General features: G+C 45.0%; 1 protein-coding gene across 1 annotated transcript in view; it reads left to right on the forward strand.

The window, feature by feature from the left end:
- LOC135897224 (sulfotransferase ssu-1-like) overlaps positions 1-19,154 on the forward strand; it is a 68,253-nt gene that overhangs the window by 28,008 nt on the left and 21,091 nt on the right. Inside the window, exon 5 of the mRNA XM_070529888.1 lies at positions 18,199-18,359. Coding sequence (XP_070385989.1) covers positions 18,199-18,359 — 161 coding nt within the window. The remainder of the gene's footprint in view (positions 1-18,198; positions 18,360-19,154) is intronic.

Consider the following 19,154-nt stretch of genomic DNA (forward strand, 5'->3'; position numbering starts at 1 on the left):
CACTCAGCGAGGAGGGCTTGGATGCCCTCCGACAGGAAGACACGGCCCCTATCACTCAGTAATTCTCGGGGAGCACCGTGGCGAAGGACAAAATTGCGAAGGATGAAAAAAACCAACGTCACGGGCGGTCGCTGCTGCCAGTGCTGCAGTCTCAGCGTAGCGAGTAAGGTGATCTACGCCGACAATAATCCACCGATTTCCACGCCCGCTGCATGGAAACGGGCCGTAGAGGTCGATGCCGACGCGGTCGAACGGACGAGACGGGCATGGCAGCGGCTGCAACGGTCCTGTGAAACGCTGTGTAGGTGTTTTGCTTTGTTGGCATGTAGTGCAAGACTGAATGTACTTTTGCACAAAGTTGTACATGCCTCTCCAATAATAGCGCTGACGCAACCTTGTGTAAGTTTTGAGGACGCCGGCATGAGCGCTTAGGGGGTCAGCGTGAAAAGACGCGCAGACGTCAGAGCGCATATGACGAGGTATAGCGAGGAGCCATTTGCGTCCGTCGGGCATGTAGTTTCGGCGATATAGAATGTTGTCCCGCACTGAGAAGTGGGTTGCTTGGCGACGTAGTGCTCGTGTCGAAGGGACATCAGACGGAGCAGCAAGGTAGTCGAGTAACATTGCAAGGGATGGGTCCTTGCGCTGCTCTGTGAGCATGTCAGGGATGGTGAACGGTGACAGGGTGGACGAGGAAGCTGACAACGACGCCAAATCAGGCGTCAGTGGGGAGCGAGAGAGCGCATCAGCGTCGGAGTGCTTGCGACCAGAGCGGTACATGACGCGGATGTCGTACTCTTGCAAGCGAAGCGCCCAACGTCCCAAGCGTCCAGACGGGTCTTTCAAGGAAGAAAGCCAACAAAGGGCATGGTGGTCAGTAACAACGGCGAAAGAACGGCCGTAAAGGTATGGGCGAAACTTGCTTAATGCCCAGATGATCGCTAGACACTCCTTTTCTGTGACGGAGTAATTTAATTCTGCTTTCTTTAGAGTACGGCTCGCATAAGCGACGACGTATTCATCATAGCCAGCTTTCCGTTGCGCTAAGACCGCGCCAAGGCCAACTCCGCTGGCGTCAGTATGGACTTCCGTGGGAGCATCAGGGTCGTAGTGGCGAAGAATCGGTGGTGAGGTCAACACGTGGCGCAATTGCTGAAATGCTGCATCACATTCAGGTGACCATGCTGCTATGCCGTTACTGGCGGAAAGTAATCTTGTCAAAGGCGCCATGATGGATGCGAAATTGCGTACGAAGCGACGAAAATAAGAACATAAGCCAATAAAACTTCGGAGGGTTTTGATAGACGTGGGCCTTGGGAACTCTGCAACAGCGCGGAGCTTGTCTGGATCCGGGAGGACGCCGTCTTTTGAGATAACGTGACCCAATATGGTTAGCTTGCTTGCAGCAAAGCGGCACTTTTTGAGGTTAAGCTGTAGACCGGCAGAGGCGAGACAGGTCAGAATGTCATGCAGGCGAGCGAGGTGCGTCGGAAAATCGGTTGAGAAGACGACGATGTCGTCGAGGTAACATAAACAGGTCTTCCATTTGTGGCCACGAAGGATGGTGTCGATCATACGCTCAAAAGTAGCAGGCGCGTTGCACAACCCGAAGGGCATGACGTTAAATTCGTAGAGGCCATCGGGTGTAACGAATGCGGTTTTCGGACGGTCAGGCTTGGCCATGGGAACTTGCCAGTACCCGGAGCGCAGATCCAAGGAACTGAAGTATTCTGCGCCTTGTAAACAGTCGAGAGCTTCATCGATTCGAGGCAGAGGATAAACGTCTTTCCTCGTTATCTTGTTTAGGCGTCTGTAGTCGACACAAAAGCGAATGGAGCCATCTTTTTTCCTCACCAATACGACAGGTGAAGACCAAGGACTTTGAGAGGGACGGATGACTTTACGTTGAAGCATGTCGTCCACGTGCTCCGTGATGATTCGGCGCTCTTCGGCGGAGACACGATACGGGCGCTGTCGCAAGGGGGAGTGGGAACCAGTGTCGATGATGTGAGAAACACCGGTGGCACGGCCCAGTGATGTCTGATGACAGTCGAAAGAAGAGACAAACTTGTGAAGGAGAGCGAGAAGTTGGCGGCGATGAGATGGGGAAAGTGCAGGGTCGATGGCCTTGTCAAAACCCACTGAAGGTGATGAGCCGGAGACCGAAGCGATGGCGTCAAGGTGACGGAGGGAGGCGGCAGGGACATCGAAGTCGTCGACCTAGTCGACCGCTTGAAAGTATCCTACCGTCTCTCCACGCAGTAGGCTGATCGGGTACTGGTAGTAGTTGGTGACCAGCATCACAGTTGAGCCACAGGTTACAGTAAGCACGGCAAACGGAAGAACAATGCCCTTGCGTTGAGCAAACACATCGGACGGCGTGAACACTACGGTGGCGTCAGATGCGGAATCAGACGACAAGACAACAGCCATCGACGACTCAGGAGGTACGGTTGTGTCGGCATCAACAGTGAGTTTGGCGGCAAAGTGAGGAGAGCTGGTCGGCAGTGATTCACATAGTGGTAAAAGCGACACTTCTGCGCGTGAACAGTCAATGACAGCATGATGACGTGACAGGAAATCCCAACCAATGATGAGGTCGTGAGAGCACGATGGTAGCACGAAACACTCGATTATGTACAGAACGTCGTTGATGACGACACGGGCCGTGCATACAGCTGAAGGGTGGATTCGCTGCGCGCTGGCAGTGGCGAGCACCAAGCCAGAGCGAGCTGTAGTCACTTTTCGTAGCTTGCGGCAAAGGCCCTCGTGAATGACGGAAACGGCTGCTCCGGTATCGACTAGTGCCACTGCTGGTACTCCCTCTACAAAAACGGTAATTACATTTTGCGGCGAAGATTGAGGTCTTGAGAAAATCGACGTATTTGCAGTTCTTGCCTCAGGAACTGCAGCAGTCAGTTTCCCTCTTCAGTGGGAACTCGACGACGCAGGGGCGAAATCGAACGCCGACGAGGGGAAGGGGAACGCCGAGTTTCCAACCGGCGATCAGTGTCGAGACGTCGCGGTGATAATGGAGGCGTGGCGGCGTATTGTGGTGCGTAGCGGGGCCTGTCAAAGCTGGTACACGCAGTTGAGGCGCGGCGGCGACAGAAGCGTGCCACATGGCCAGCAATGCCGCAGGCGAAGCAGATAGGCCGGTTGTCTTGAGTGCGCCACGTCTCGGTGGGACGAAAAAAGTGTGGTGACGGTCGGGCAACTTGAAATGAAGCCGGATTCGTGGGCGATGGAAAGGAAGCGGTCTGCGCAGGTGGCCGTGCAACCACGGCTGCATAACTGAGCGGCAGCGACGTAGGGTGGTTGGCAAAGTTGGTATGGGCCAGCGGCACACTCATAGGGTTGGGTGGGGGGGTTGTAGGAGCTGCAGGAAGCGCTTCAGATATGTGATTTCGGATGGCTTCCTGCAGCGTTGGAGGCAAAGCTGCCGTAGGTGCGTCACTGTGAGGCAGCAGCGAGAGCTGCCTGGCCACCTCTTCACGGATAAAATCTTTGATATGCTGCGAGAGGGTCGAGTTGGTGAATTCGGTAGAAACCGCGATGCTGGAGACGGAATCGGCGTGCTGGATGTTCTGGCGGGCGATGGAACGTTGGCGGCGCAGCTCGTCAAAGCTCTGGCAGAGGTTAATGAGGACGGATACGCTAGTTGGGCCTTTGGCCAGCAACATCTGGAATGCGCTGTCCTCGATGCCCTTGAGGATGTGTTTGATCTTGTCATCCTCTGACATGCTGGGATTGACCCGCTTGCACAAATCGAGAATATCCTCGATGTAGCTGGGGAATGTTTCTCCAGGCTGCTGTGCGCGCTGGCGTAGACGCTGTTCAGCGCGTAGCGTACGCACAGCTGGGCGATCAAACACTTCTGCAAACAGAGTCTTAAAGGCGGACCAGCTTGTAAAGTCTGATTCGTGGTTGAAGAACCAAAGTTTGGCTACGTCGGCGAGGTAGAACGGCACGTTGGTCAGCTTAGACTGGTCATCCCATCGGTTATGGGCACTTACACGTTCGTACGATGAGAGCCAGTCTTCGACGTCGTGTTCGGTGGTCCCACTGAAAATGGGTGGGTCGCGCTGACGAGGGACGCCGGCGCAGATGACAGTGGCACCCGGTGGGGCGGGCAACGAGGTGGCGGGATCAGGCATAGTGCAAGGCGATCTTGTTGGCAGGGTACGAGTGCGGAGCTCCAGGACGAGGCGAAGGATCTCAGCAACCTCCACCAAATGCGATGAGGTTTATTCTCGTTCACGACGTTGTGGAACGCTAGGCAAAACAAGGCACTGCAAGGGCTGTCCGAAGCACGGGGTCGCTCGAGATCACGGCACGGCCCTTCGTCTTCCTCTTCAGACGGCACATACACAGGGGCGCGTCTGCTTCATTACAATATATATATATATATATATATATATATATATATATATATATATATATATATATATATATATATATATATATATATATATATATATATATATATATATATATATATATATTTATATATATATATATATTTATATATATAGTACTGGGTGTCCCAGCTCCCAGCCAGATAGGCGGCAAAACGGTTTTATACCAAGAAAGATACGTATACACATACAGAAACGTGCATAAATATGTTCCTAATACTTAGTGACGTATTCTAAGAATGCTATGTATTAAAGAAAACATATACGGATAGAAGCAGACAAATATATACATATATACATACATAGCCCCGCAAAAATTCGTCAGGTAACCTTAGATTGCTAATTGTGATAGGAGATTCCTCAAATTCCCCCAAAGCTGAGCGGAATCGAAACCACATCTCAGGTGTTTCTCAAGGGCAGTAACCCGACGCTTTAGGAGGCTGCCCTACAAATTCATACAAATTCAATGGCTATGTGGCACTTTCACGCCAGCGCTTCAGCAAGCTAGGCCATGAGTGCACGGTGTATGTGCGGCTCTTCAATGAACCTGTCGCCAACTTGGGTCACTGAGTACGCACTACTCGGTGTGCGGCAAGCGAAAGAACAACTCTCAACCTTTGCAGGCGCCGAGGCGCCACGCTTCTCCCCTGGAAGACATGGCGCGCACTTCTCGCCGGTGCCTCCAGATGGCGCAGTGCGTCCTGATAGAAGAGCGCGGTTTCCGCATGACCCCTTTATATGCGGTCGCACGCACCGCGGCACCATGCATTTAGGAAGCCACGCCAAATGGCATCGAGTGCTTTAGGAAAGTGTGAACGAGTAGCCCCGCTGCACTACTTGCCTGATACGTCGCTTGTTTTGGTGGTGGCAAAAGGTTGGGTTGCTCTATTGATCCTATGCTAAACGCATTGACATCGGCAGTCATCGCGAGATGGGTTCTGTGAAATTTCTTGTCTGTTTGTTTGTTTTGATTTTTCGGTGAAGCGAGGTAGTCCATCCTAGGCAACACAGACGAGCGCTTCGTCAATGCTCAGCCGATCTGAGAATGGGGAAAAATGTAATATGATATTGTTTTCAATTTGCAGTCATGCTCTAGAATGGGGCACGGGCATTGCAAAGTCTCAAGAAAATTAGAAGGAAACCATAGAGTACGCCTGGGCAGGAAAAAAAACTACTGTTCGTTTATGATAGTGCATCGCTATCTGCCTGTAGCCAGGTCAAATGTCAAAGGTGGAGAAATATTCTGCCCTCTGTTACGATCATTGACCCTCGTCATTTCGTCGCTGGCGTTAAACATCGCTACGCGTGATTTTGTTATGCATGCGATAGTCGAATCGAAAGCATACGGAGCCACCCTTTTTCTGCACTAGAATGACTGGGGCGCACAGCGAACTTGCTGACGGTCGTATGATAATTCAGTGATATATTTTGAATGTATTTTCTTCAATAATTTTACGCTGGCTTAGTGACCGGTGAGCAATACGGTAGCCTGCACTCTGCAGGCCACGCGTCGTGGCAGTACGTTTGACGGGCGCATGAACATCCAACGAGCAAGTGGTCTTGTCAAACTAGGCGAACAGGCCCCAGTGATATAAGGCGTGCGTTTACGGTAGTCTTCAAAAGTGTGGACAGTGCCGTTGCTAGGACACAAGCTTCACGCTGGCGGTGCACTTAATACATGAAAAACCTCCGACCTCGGAAGCTATTCTTCGCAGCAGATTTTACTTTAACAATAAATAAAATACGCGTACCTAACGACGCTGCGAAGAATACTCCGGTAGTTTCATTCTTGTTAACAATGCCACTTTTAGCTATCGGCCTAGTCAATCCGCGCCATCACAACCATTCGAGCAAGTTGACATCTATAGGTTTGTTTTTGTTGTTTCATAACGGTTGGTCTTTTTTTTATCCTAGAAATTGCTCTGTACTTAACTTGGTTATTTCGTGTTTTTCCATTTCTCACGTTTTATCTCTCACGTTGGACCCGCTCTCAATATATACACAGAATTATCGTAAGTGCTCTGCCACAGTAAAGTTTGATAACACGTTATCGCATTGTTACAGCCAATCTGAAAGCTTCATCTATCATCAATGCAATGCGCAGGGCCACCCAACTGTGCCACGATGGACGAAGAGTCATACCGTTACGTCGAAGGCCTGTGGATGCACAAGCTCTTCGAGGATGAAGCTATCCTATCCGCAATGAACTACAAACCACGGGAGGGAGACGTCCTTGTCATTGTACCCGAAATGCGGCACCAATTGGACGCAGTTTATCGTTTACAACATCTTAACACATGCGGCGCCGGTCTCCAACATCGGGGAGTTCAAAATTACGTGCCCGTTTATTGATTTCACTGGAGCAAGTTCTGCTGAGAACCCGTTGATAAATGCCCCCATTATGACACACTTACCTTTCAGCGTTTTACGTCCAGTGGACTGTGCCAAGTACATCTACGTAGCCAGGAACCCTAATGACTGTGCCGTGTCCTTCTACCACTTCATGAAGGGGCTGACTCCGCGAACTGTCACCGATGTTTCCTTTGAGAAGTTCCTCAGCTCCTACTTGGAAGGAAAGGTAACTTTTTTACCCTCTTTATCCAGTGCAACCGGCATGCGGATGTATCTCGATTTGCTTACTGTAGTTAATTTTACTCAGACGACTTATGCATATGCCAAGCGTCTGTAATTTTGACGTTAGCTGGTCTCTAGATACAGATTTATTATGACTTTGTTGCCGACGACTGCGTACAAGAGTAACAATTGTTTATTAACTATTTATTAAAACATTTTCAGCAAGGTGATTGAAAAATTATTCGTAGTACGTTTAACTAGCTATTTCACTAAGTTCGATATTTTGTCATCTAATTAATTTGGCTTTCGATCTATTACTCAACTAAATTAGCGCTCATTACCTAAACTTATCTTCTTAATGCAGCCATTGACACTGGTAAATTGGATGGTACCTTGTTTCTTGCTTTTTCTAATGCTTTCGATTCATTAAATCATGACATACTTTTTGCTAAACTAAGCGCTGTTGGCATATGTGGTCCAGCACTTTGCCTAATTTGCAATTATTTACGTGATCGAAAACATGTCGTCTCTATACTCATTGTCATTCTCTACTCCTACGATACTCATTCTCGTACCAAACTAGCACATGGGTTCCACAAGGCTCAATACTAGGACAAATTTTATTTCTCTCGTGAGCATCAATGATCTTCCAGGATACATTACACATTCTAGTTGTATTTTAAATGCTGATGACACAACAATTTATTCTTCTAACACGTGTTTGCAATCACTGATATCTTACGTTAATGCTGACGCGCCTAAAATCGTTAATTGGTGCAGAGATAATATGCTACTGAGAGATTAATGCTACTAAGTCGAAATTTTTAATTATTTTCATCCCGCAACAAAAGTGCACAGAAGAAGCCATGCATTAACATTGGTCCGACTTCGCTTCAGGCTGCTGACCATGCAACATTTCTTGGAGTTGAATTCGAAAATCATTTGAAATTTACAACTCACATATTTTAGAGCGCAGCTCTTTGGCGTCCGTTCCTGGGTTTCGCGTCGTCGTCGGCGTTGTCGTCGGCCTCGTAACCAGCTCCGCCCCCCTTTCATCCCCCCAGCGCTAGCAGCGACCGACTGATACCGCTGGATGCCGCTGACGCCGCTAGAGAGTCAAGATAACGTGACTGCATAGAACACCGTCGCCGCCATGCAGAAAGAGGAGGAAGGGGTCCCCCCCCCCTGTTCTTGTGTGGCCGATAGGGTGCTCTTCAGTTGCCGACGCGACGGTTATTTCACGTAGGCCCCGGCACGTCGACGAATACGTGACCACCTTCCCACAGCTAGACCTGGTTCTTAGCGCTGCGGAAGCGAGGGTATCATATTGTTTGTGTCGGCATCGGCGGCGTTGTCCCTGAAACCAACTCCGCAGCTGGGGTTGACTCACTATCGGCGTCAGCGGCATCAGTCAGTCGCTGCTATCTCTTCCCTCCTCCCTTTATCGTGTTGTCCGCTTGCTGCGCGCGCTTCTGCCCCCATCGTTTGCCGCTGGGTGTACACGCCGCCCCCCTCCCCCCTCTTCCTGCGAGTCTCCGGTTGTCAAAGCACCGGCTCGAACTTAATTCCTTTCTTCGCTCCTCCTCCAATGCAACCCCTGTGCGGTGCTACCAAGTCGAACATATATCAATCTATTTCTCCGACCACAAAGCTTCCTTCATGACTGTCAAGAACTGTTAGTTGAGTCTTTGTTAAAGGAATACGTGTGAAAAATAAAAAAAAAATTCTGTGATAGCGCATACATGTGTTGCTCGATTTCTTTGCCTCAATCTATCGAAAAGGTGAAACAGCTTATTTGCTGCGCTCAAATTTCGCATTAGGAAGTAACGTAATCGTCGGTTATTTTTTTCATTAACTAGCAAAATGGTATATGTTATCAGAATACCAATCAAAGTCTGCCCCTGTTTTCCTGTACGTATATTAATTTCACTTTACTATGCATTTCTTCACAGCCACGTCTCTTACTGCATTTCTTTTTGGGGCAATACCTACGTAACTCACTTGTCGCCCCTGCAGCACACTCAAAAGCAAGCTTTGGGAATAATCACTTACTGCCATTTTTCATCTTGTGCCTTGCCATTACTCCAAGCATATAATATTTTGACAGAAGTGGGTTTAATTAAACGTTCTCTTGGTGTCCTGACGTATAAATTTTGTCAAGGAGAACTACCAATTTTGTTGATAACAAAAGACTAAACCCTACATTTCCCTGGCACTCGATTTTCACACCATAATAACTACCTGCTACCGAAACCAAGAACTGCGAACTTTTTGGCAACGTCCCCCCCCCCCCCCCCAATATGGAATTGACTGAGTAATACTTGTTAGAGGGCTAATTGGTGCATTTTTTCCGAAGAGGGTTGTAGCACCGAAAAAAGACAACACATATTTGACAACACATTGTCCCATCTCGCTTGCTATGATTTGTCTTTTTTCGGCGCTACAATCCTCTTCTCGAAAAAAAAAACTTCGTCACCACTTGTTAGAAAAGTGAAGTGACCGTAGGCGTCCATAAGGAAGCAACAAAATCCCAATAAAGAAAGGCGTCAGACAGGGAGATACGATCTCTCCACTGCTATTCACAGCGTATTTACAGGAGGTATTCATAGACCAGGAGTGGGAAGAATTGGGGATAAATGTCGATGGAGAATACCTTAGCAACTTGCGATTCGCTGATGATATTGCCTTGCTTAGTAACTCAGGAGAACAATTGCAGTGCATGGTCAATAACCTGGAGAGGCAAAGCAGAAGGGTGGGTCTGAAAATTGATCTGCAGAAAACTAAAGTAATGTTTAACAGTCTCTCAAGAGAACAGCAGTTTACGATTGGTAGCGAGGCAATATATCTACTTAGGACAGGTAGTGACCGCGGATCCGGATCATGAGACTCAAATAACCAGAAGAATAAGAATGAGCTGGGGTGCGCTTGGCAGGCATTCTGAAATCATGAACAGCAGGTTGCCACTATCCATCAAGAGAAAAGTCTATAACAGCTGTGTCTTACCAGTACTCACGTATGGGGCAGAAACCTGGAGGCTTACGAGAAGGGTTCTTCTTAAATTGAGGACGACGCAACGAGGTATGGAAAGAAGAATGATGGGTGTAACGTTAAGGGATAAGAAAAGTGCAGATTGGGTGAGGGAACAAACGCGGGTTATTGGCATTTTTGTTGAAGTCAAGAAAAAGGAATGGGTATGGCCAGGACATGTTATGAGAAGGGAAGATAACCGATGGTCATTAAGGGTTGCGGACAGGATTCCAAGGCAAGGGAAGCGTAGGAGGGGGCGGCAGAAAGTTAGGTGGGTAGATTGCATTAAGAAGTTTGCAGGGACAACATGGCCACGATTAGTACATGACCGGGGTAGTTGGAGAAGTATGGGAGATGCCTTTTCCCTGTAGTGGGCGCAACCAGGCTGATGATGAGGATGATGTGTTCCATAGGATTGCTACTTCTTTTACCCGCATTAAGTGTTTTATCTATGCATTTATTGTGGAAGATCCCTGCCCAGTGTTTGACTATGGGACCTCCTAGCGCTACGTGTTTTGTACAAAATTTCAATTGCATTAATAAACTAAGACTGAAAGTGAAAAAAAGACGTGTTCGTTTATTATCACATGGTGAAAACGACCACATCTGCTGAAGTTAGTAGGACACCTCATGTTTCAAGAACTGTGTGACAAATCACTAACAGTGGCATGGATGGTTCTCCATTGCTGCAAAAATATTTGATAGGAAAGTGCTGTAGGCGGTGTTCTACGAATCTCTAACTAATGTAATAAAAGAATGGACACGTTCCCAATATAGTATAGATGGTTTATCTATAAAATAGTCTTTCACCTTAGGCGATTTGGACAAATACATGTTATTATTGATCGCCCAGGCTGATCAGATGTGTATATAAAGTGCGATAACCGAACAATCTCATTGAATAATTGACAATTTTAAATATTTGTCTTCGGGCACAAATTACAATGCAACCGCTGCAGACCATGCTCATAAACAAGTAGTGCTGTTTCTACGATGTTATTCATAACGTAGCTCATTTTCCCGAGCTTGAGGAAAGCGCCCAAATTATATGTAAAGACCAATAAAGTTATTATAAGATTTTGAGAAGGGCTAGTTGGGTCATATTGTGAATCGAGGTTAAACAGCGCGAATCAACAAGAACACGAGACAATAAATATTACAGACAAGCGCTCACTGCCTACTGGAAATTTATTTGAGATTCTCCACCCCTTTAATACCTTTTTCGTTATAGACATGCGTACACCAGTGGCAAAAACATTTCCAAGTCCGCAACATCATGATGTTTTTGAAACGTCCTTAAGGATCCTCAGAAGGAATCTCTTGGTAAAACCGCGTGTAACGAAAACTTGCGGACTCATTACCGCTTAGGTCTCTGTGACCGTAGTAGGGACTTTAGTATCGTTGTGCAGAAAAAAGAATTTCCTCCTCAGTTATGTCTGTCTCCCGTCCTCACATGACTGCCCACCAGGTATGATGTCGCCTACCAATGCTAATTCTTTCTTGAAAACATTTCGCGCCTGCTCGCTTATGGCACCTCTACGTTCAACTACACCTCCTCCTCCCCCATGGCCCCGGAAATGGTGTGAAAGGTCTAAGGTAGCGAGATCAACCGTTGTTGAGCTGTGGGGACCATGGTTGAACGTGCACGCAGGCGTAAGAAGCACAAACGTAGGATATTGATGCAAGCGCGAGAGCCCGTAGCGTCTACTGGTGCGGCGAACTCGATTGACGGAGGGCGTAGTTGTGCGCCACCAGTACGGGGTTCACTTAATGACGCTGGTATCGACGCATCCTGTGCAAAACAAATGGGGATACTACTACTTGGGAGTGCGCACAATTGCAAAATTACACCCTGAAATGTCGACTAGCTGCAACAAGCCCTGGCTTGTAAGCATTTTTATTGTGCGAATAAATGTAACTTGGGCCTCCATTTGGTGACGGCCATTCATATACCCAAGGGCCCATACACCGCCTGCAGCACTCACAAAGCGTTTAGGGTACCAGAGGGCGACAGCATCCTTGATCCAGGCTATACAATTTCTCATAGTTCAAATAGCATCATTGGATAAATACAATGCCTGTCTTCTGTTGAGTAACTCAGCACAACTAGTAACAAATTATGGCATCGTCCTTAATCCCATCAAGTGTGTCCTTGAGTAAAACGTGTATGGACCGCGGATATCACAATAAAGCAAATTTTTGCTGCCGCCTTCGAATGTAGCTTTAAATCGTGCACTTCAGGGAATATTTGGCAGTGCGAGTTCCAGTGGACCGACCTGTTCAAGTGGTCCGTCTTAGTTAGCAGTAAAATCAATTTTTTTTATAACCCTTGGTGCATAAACTTTAGTTTAGGCCTAGTAACTTTAGCCTAGTAAAATATAGACAATACACCCAGTCTGTAAGCTCTGCTATACAGGCACACGTTAACTCCAACTCTTCACAACATCCATTATTGAAATAACTCGTGAGGGTGTTCTGGCGATGCTCTTGAAACTGGACCCTAAAAAATCCGCTGGACCCGATGATCTTCCGAATGTATTTTTGAGGCGTTACGATGAACAAATATCAGGCTGCCTCACAGACATCTTTAAACTCTCATTAGCAAGCGGAAAAAAATCCTTCACAATGGAAAGTAGCACGGGTGGTTCCCGTATATAAAAAAGTGATCGATTGTCTGTTTCAAATTATCGGCCTGTTCCCATGATACAGTTGCTGTAAGATGTTGGAGCATATTGTAGCCGGTTACCTGCGAAATTTCCTGAGCGATCATAATCTTTTGTCGGATAATCAGCACGGGTTTCGGCAGGGGTTATCCACAGTTACTCAGACTTTTGTCTGTGCAAGAATTTGCGCGGGTGCTTGATATGCCCGGGCAAACGGACGTGGTTTTCTTTGATTTTAGCAAGGCCTTCGATAAGGTGCCACATGGCAAACTTCCCTATAAGATGGAATGTATGGGTATACCATTTTTTTATTATTCGATGGATTCAAGACTACCTTACAGACAGACGGCAATATGTGGAAATTAATACGACCGCTTCTAGTGTTGTTAATGTTCATTCAGGAGTTCCTCAGGGAAGTGTGCTGGGACGATTGTTGTTTTAATATATGTAAATGATTTAGTTGCGGTTGTTTGCAGAGGACTTTGTTGTGTTTAAACAAATTTCACCTGAACATGACCACATCTCTGTACAAAAAGCAGTTTTTGCCATTGAAGAATGGTGTCTGAAATGGGCTATGGAACTTAACGGTGAAAAAACTGTTCTCTTACGTATAACTAGAGAAAAGTCTCCCAGTTTGCTTCCTTACTTTCTTCGCGGCAACATGATTTTGGAAGTTGAGAAATATAAATATTTAGGCATAACACTCAACAATAAGTTAAAATGGTCGGCTCACATTATAATATTTCTACATCTGCATTTCGAAAGCTATGGGTTTTACGAAGAAAGCTAAAAACTGCCCCTGCACACATGGAAAATTGGCTTACGAAACTTGTGCGCGGTCTTTACTTGAATATGCTTCAGTAGTGTGGGACCCATACACAAAAAAATATATAATGATCCTTGAAAAAGTCAATAGGAAAGCGGTTAGGTTTATATATTGAAAATACAAAAGGGAAGAGTCTCCTTCGCAGTGAATGATCTCAAATAACATTCATACACTAGAAACCCACAGGAAGATTAATAGACTAATATTTTTGATCAATAGTTTAACAGGGAAAAATAAGCTCCAGCTTCGGGAGTGCATTAAGCGTCCTCTAGTGAGAAGGACTCGGAGCGTTCATGAGCATTCACTTGCTCCCATCTTCGCCAAAACTAACAGCTTTAAGTACAGTTTTTCCCTAGAACAATACAAGATTGGAATTCGTTACCGGCATGTGTTTTTTCCTCACAAAATATTTCTGATGCGTTACATCGTCTACTTACCTGATATGTATGTTTCGTATCCTTGTGATGCTAATATTGTATTATTTTATTCTTTTGGTATCCGTCTGCTGCTAATACTGTACAATTTTATTCTTTTGGCTCATTCTTTTGATATATGTGTGCTGCTAACATTGTTTAAATTTTATTCTCTTGGTTATGTAACAATGTATATTCATTCCTGCTTGGGCCAAGCAATGGCCTGCAGTATTCTGAAATATAAATAAATAAATAAATAAATAATAAATAACTCTGAAACAATACAATACCGAGTCCCTGAAGTGGATGTAAAGTGAAGTAATTGCATATTCCATGAACTCCAATTGCCCTGGACGTCTTTCATTTCGTGTTATTTTTGTCCCGACCTTGAAGTGAGCACTTTAAGTTTGCTTACGTTTTTTTGGATTGCCTTAAGGTACTCGAAGAGTGACTAGTATATGGTGCAAACAATACAAATATGGGGCAAAACGACGACATCTAAACGCTGTGTCATTTTGAAGACAATTATCGAAGAGCATATTTCCTAGGTTCGGGTTGAACTGTGATTTTATATATTCCAACTATGGCGCTGCACCCACATTGAAGGCTATATTTTTTGCACGAAGGTGCGGCAGCAATTGAGGTTACTGAAATAATTTCGGCTGTGTTATGACCTATATTTGAACGCACGGCGCAATTCTTAGCGAACGAAAAAGCCATCATGATGAGAGGCCCTGTCACTTTAAGAGATTGCCTCGTTTCTAGCCCAGCACATTAGCGATGCTTGAGCATTACGCTCGACGAATAAGAGTTCAACTCTCCGCACATGCAAAAATGTGGTCACATTCACCTTATCAAATCGGCGGCGCATATAGTCTAACAGAAGTCTATAAAAGACTGCGGAATATGTCAGTCGAAGAATCTTAGGTATGATCCTGGAACTACTCACACTGAGTATCGTTTCCGTTATACTAGTAAAAGGTTTGTGAACAGACTTCAAGTAAAAATCGCCTAAATATGACACTACCTATTTGTAAATTGCACTCGAAGCCTAAAGAACCCTGTTTAGCACATGGTTTAATTTAATAATACAATCAACCGTGCGCAAAGTGATTTTAGCTTTTTGTAAGAACTAACACAAAACGCACTTCAACATTGAACAAACGGAAGAAAGTAGAGTAGATGCAGATTAGCTTAGAAAAAATGAATAAGCCAATGGTGTGGCACCTAATGTCGCCTTAATAAAATCCACCGTGTCTATTCCTCTATCTTAAGCAAAGATCGCTTTTCTCTTACCCAGGTCCTCTACGGCGACCACTTCGATCACCTACTGCCATGGTATGAGCATCGAGGAGCAGAAAATATTCTATTCATCACATATGAACAACTGAAGGCGGACACGAGGTCGCAAGTGCTCAAAATCGCCGATTTTTTTGGCGAAGAACACGGAACAGCGTTGCGTAAAGACGATGACCGCCTTCAGAGAGTCCTCCACGCCTGCAGTTTGGAAAGCATGAAGGCCATCTTTTATGTAAAACCAGCGGACCTGCCAAAGATCATGCTGAAAGCGTCAGCGGAGAAGTCAGAGAAGTTTGCCGTGATGAAGGACGTGGCCGAGCTAAAGGACGAAATGCACGAGGGCTCCGGCATTGTTCGCAAGGGAATCGTCGACGATTGGCGAAACTATTTTACTGCTGGGCAGGTACAGCGAACGAAAGAATGGATCACGAAAAAGACACAGGGAAGCGACGTCATGGCACTATGGGAAGACTGTGATCTCCCATGAGGAAATGTGGTGTACGTGTATAATATGCATAATACAGGGCACACGCATGACCCCTTATATATATATATATATATATATATATATATATATATATATATATATATATATATATAGACACTGATGAAGATCGGTCCACCGATCGAAACTGTCGAAACGAAGACTTGTTCAGTTTACCTTGTAGCACCACTCAAGTCCGTTACGTATATATATATATATATATATATATATATATATATATATATATATATATATATATATACATATATATATATATATATATATATATATATATATATATATATATATATATATATATATATATATATATATATATATATATATTTATTATGTTACGTACAATACGTACATTTACCTGTATATTCCGATATTCCGTCAATAAAAGAAAACTAGCCTACTGAGTGCAGTGGTGTTTCTACTGTTTTTCCACCTGGCATTAACTTGATACACGGAAGTTTTCAAGCTGCCACCTATCACAACCAAGCATCCACTGAAACCATTGCGGCTTGCCTGAGTTTTGCCTTCTTGGTATAGTATTCCATCTTTCTATGTAAGCAGCTTCAAGAGGCCATCCATGCCGCTTATTTTTATTGATTCGTCTAAGGTGTACAATATAGTGCAAAAAATGTTGCGTACGAAAACAAATATTTATGATGTATACTGGGTGTTCCACGTAACTTATGCCAAAATTTCAAATCATGCGATTGTCACATGTGAGAAAAAAGAAAGAATACACAAAATTTGCAGATGCTTGCGCAGATGAGTTTTGTGTCTTCTTTCTTTTTTCGCCTCTGTGCTCCCTGCAGTTGATAGTCGGCGTTCGTGTTGTCCACTTCTCTACTCTTGTGTCCTGTCCGCATGCCTCTTCCTCTTCGCATAACTGAAATCTAATGCCTTTTACAATTTTCTTTAATATATCCAGAATGAGCCACTTTTCAATGAGATATATTAGCAAATATGAAGAACCCCGAAATCGCATAGATATGGGATGTATCGTACGTAAGAGGTCGGGTCATTGTGCTCTAAAAGCTGCAGCTGCATTTTAATTATACTATTTCAGGTAAATCGGCATATGTTCAGCATCCTTAGGTAAAGCAAATCGTCTTAATCTAGGTGCACTGCCAGGGAACCTGAGAACAAGGGCAAAAATCCTCTTTAGTCCTATCTTTACTCATAATACAAAAATCGCTGCAATTGCATAAAAGTACAAGAAGCATATAATTAGAAGTATTTATTACTTTACTAGGAATTGCAAAGAAACTATAGAGAAGTACTTTGGTTTGTTTCTGTGGGAATTTACAGGTAGTGAGAGTGCTCGTTTATCACACTACACAAACGCGCTACCTTTAAGCTTTAACGCGCTACTTTTACCTTAAGTTAAAACGGTAATTTTTGGTCCAGCAGTGCACTTCATTGCCACAAGTCATTGGGAATGCAGCGGAGAGTGAAAAAGACACGGTATAAGAAGTCAATTAAATGCTCTCATTACCTATGTTTTGTTGTCTAGCGTCATAGTAGAGGTACCACTGCTCTTCAGTGGATCTTCAATTCAGCTGAGCTAGCTTATGGACCAGACGAGATTTCTGCTCCCTCGAGAACTACGTCTCCAATGTCCCGTGACAGCCGGGCTCAAAATTTCTGTACGTGTGTTTTCGTTGAAAGCATATGTAGTGTAATCGTTCTTCAATGTTCGGTGCATAAGAGGTATAACCATAGAGTAACGTAGTAAACGTAAAGAGTGGACATTCCCATAGGCGCCTGCCGCCGACTTTGGCTCTCAGCGCACCTAGCGGATACAAGCTACCAGCCATCCTATGATGAGAACTTTGTAAGGTACATCATTGTAGAATTTGTCATCTGGTAGTATGAATGACACAAAGAATGTGAGCAACTCTACAGTGCATCATTAAGCTGGAATTTGCAATCTCCAAACTAATAAGTTGAAGAGCACAGTTCGTTTTTTTTTGCGATGTATAGTACACTGTTCAGTGCCTGTCAAAAGCCATTTACCTTAATCATGTTATTTCACACTGGCATGCAAACTGGAATTTGGAATACAAAGCAATCATGCGTCAACTACCACACGTGCCAAAAAAATACTGTGCTTCTATAATTCAGCAGAAGCAAAACCACATTATTTTATCTGTGAATGTCAATAGAAAGCCACGCTATTTCATATGGTTGTCCATACTTGCCAAGTTCATCATTTTGACACCTTCTTGAAAATATCGTTTGCAAACAGATTCAACCACCTTTCAAAAGCTGAAACTAAGATTGGAAACCCGTCGCTTGCTGAGTGATCTGCGCTACCTTTCACCTGGAGCATAAACGTACTAAATAGAGTCATTCAACAGCCTGTTGATTTGCTTTGCCCCTAAATCTGTGGCTTACTCAGTAGATGGCATGAACTTAATGCAAACTGCCTAAATTTGGTGATACGAAAAGGCATACCTGCTTCCACATTTCTTTCCAGGACGCAACCATCTGTTCTTCACTACAGTGAAAACGCTACAAGACTTCAGGCTTCCACCAAGAAAGGAGCGGTACGATGGAAAGTAAAGCTCAGCAAAGCGAAGAGGGCCACTTCACCGTCACCTCTTGCAAGACACTGCCAACCTATGGTACTGAAACAAAGTTAGTTCCTTCAGAAATTTACTAGGCTTGTTGCTAATGTTTCCCACACTTGAAGAATGCCTATAACATCTGCTTCGGTAATATCTTTCTTGTGGAGCCACCCCACAAAGAGCCATGCTGTAACACAATTCATTTATTTATGTATTTATCTGTTTATTTATAGGCTACATTCACAAGCTCATCCTAGCAGTGATGATGAGGTGTGAGGCCAGCTCATACCGGAGCAGCTTTACCAGCAGCTCTTCTGGGCCACACCTGCACATGACAGACGCTTATAGAATACCAGCCGAGGAGGAACTCATTGCTACACGACAGCCAACATTTTCGGCTACAGCTCAGGAGTTTCTAAGGAAATCACTGCCTTTTTTAATTTTGTCGGAACAGCACCTGCCTATATTAACAGCATCGTTATGTACACAAAGACTGCTCTCCCCCTCACTTGATAATGGGAGGAGGAGGAGAAGAATAAGCTGGTGCACTGAGTAAGGGGGATTGAGAATGTTGATGCAAAGGGGAGGAACGAGAAAAAAAAAGAGGGGCTGAGGACGGTGTTAAGTTGTCAGACTGAGAAAACCTAAAGAAAATGATACCGGTTTAGAAGCAAGCTGACAAAAAATAGGGATGATTGAAGAAGGAGGCTCCTTGTGTCACACGTTCAAAATTTGCTTTTATTCTCTGTAACTTGAGCATTGATGTGGTACACTCTTTCAATTGTTACTTTTCGCTAGCTGTCTGCTGCAATCAAAATGCTTGTGTCGTCATGGAGCAATGATTTGAGACGGGAACAATCAACAG

The sequence above is a fragment of the Dermacentor albipictus genome, unplaced genomic scaffold (assembly GCF_038994185.2).
Source record: "Dermacentor albipictus isolate Rhodes 1998 colony unplaced genomic scaffold, USDA_Dalb.pri_finalv2 scaffold_35, whole genome shotgun sequence".
NCBI lineage: Eukaryota > Metazoa > Arthropoda > Arachnida > Ixodida > Ixodidae > Dermacentor > Dermacentor albipictus.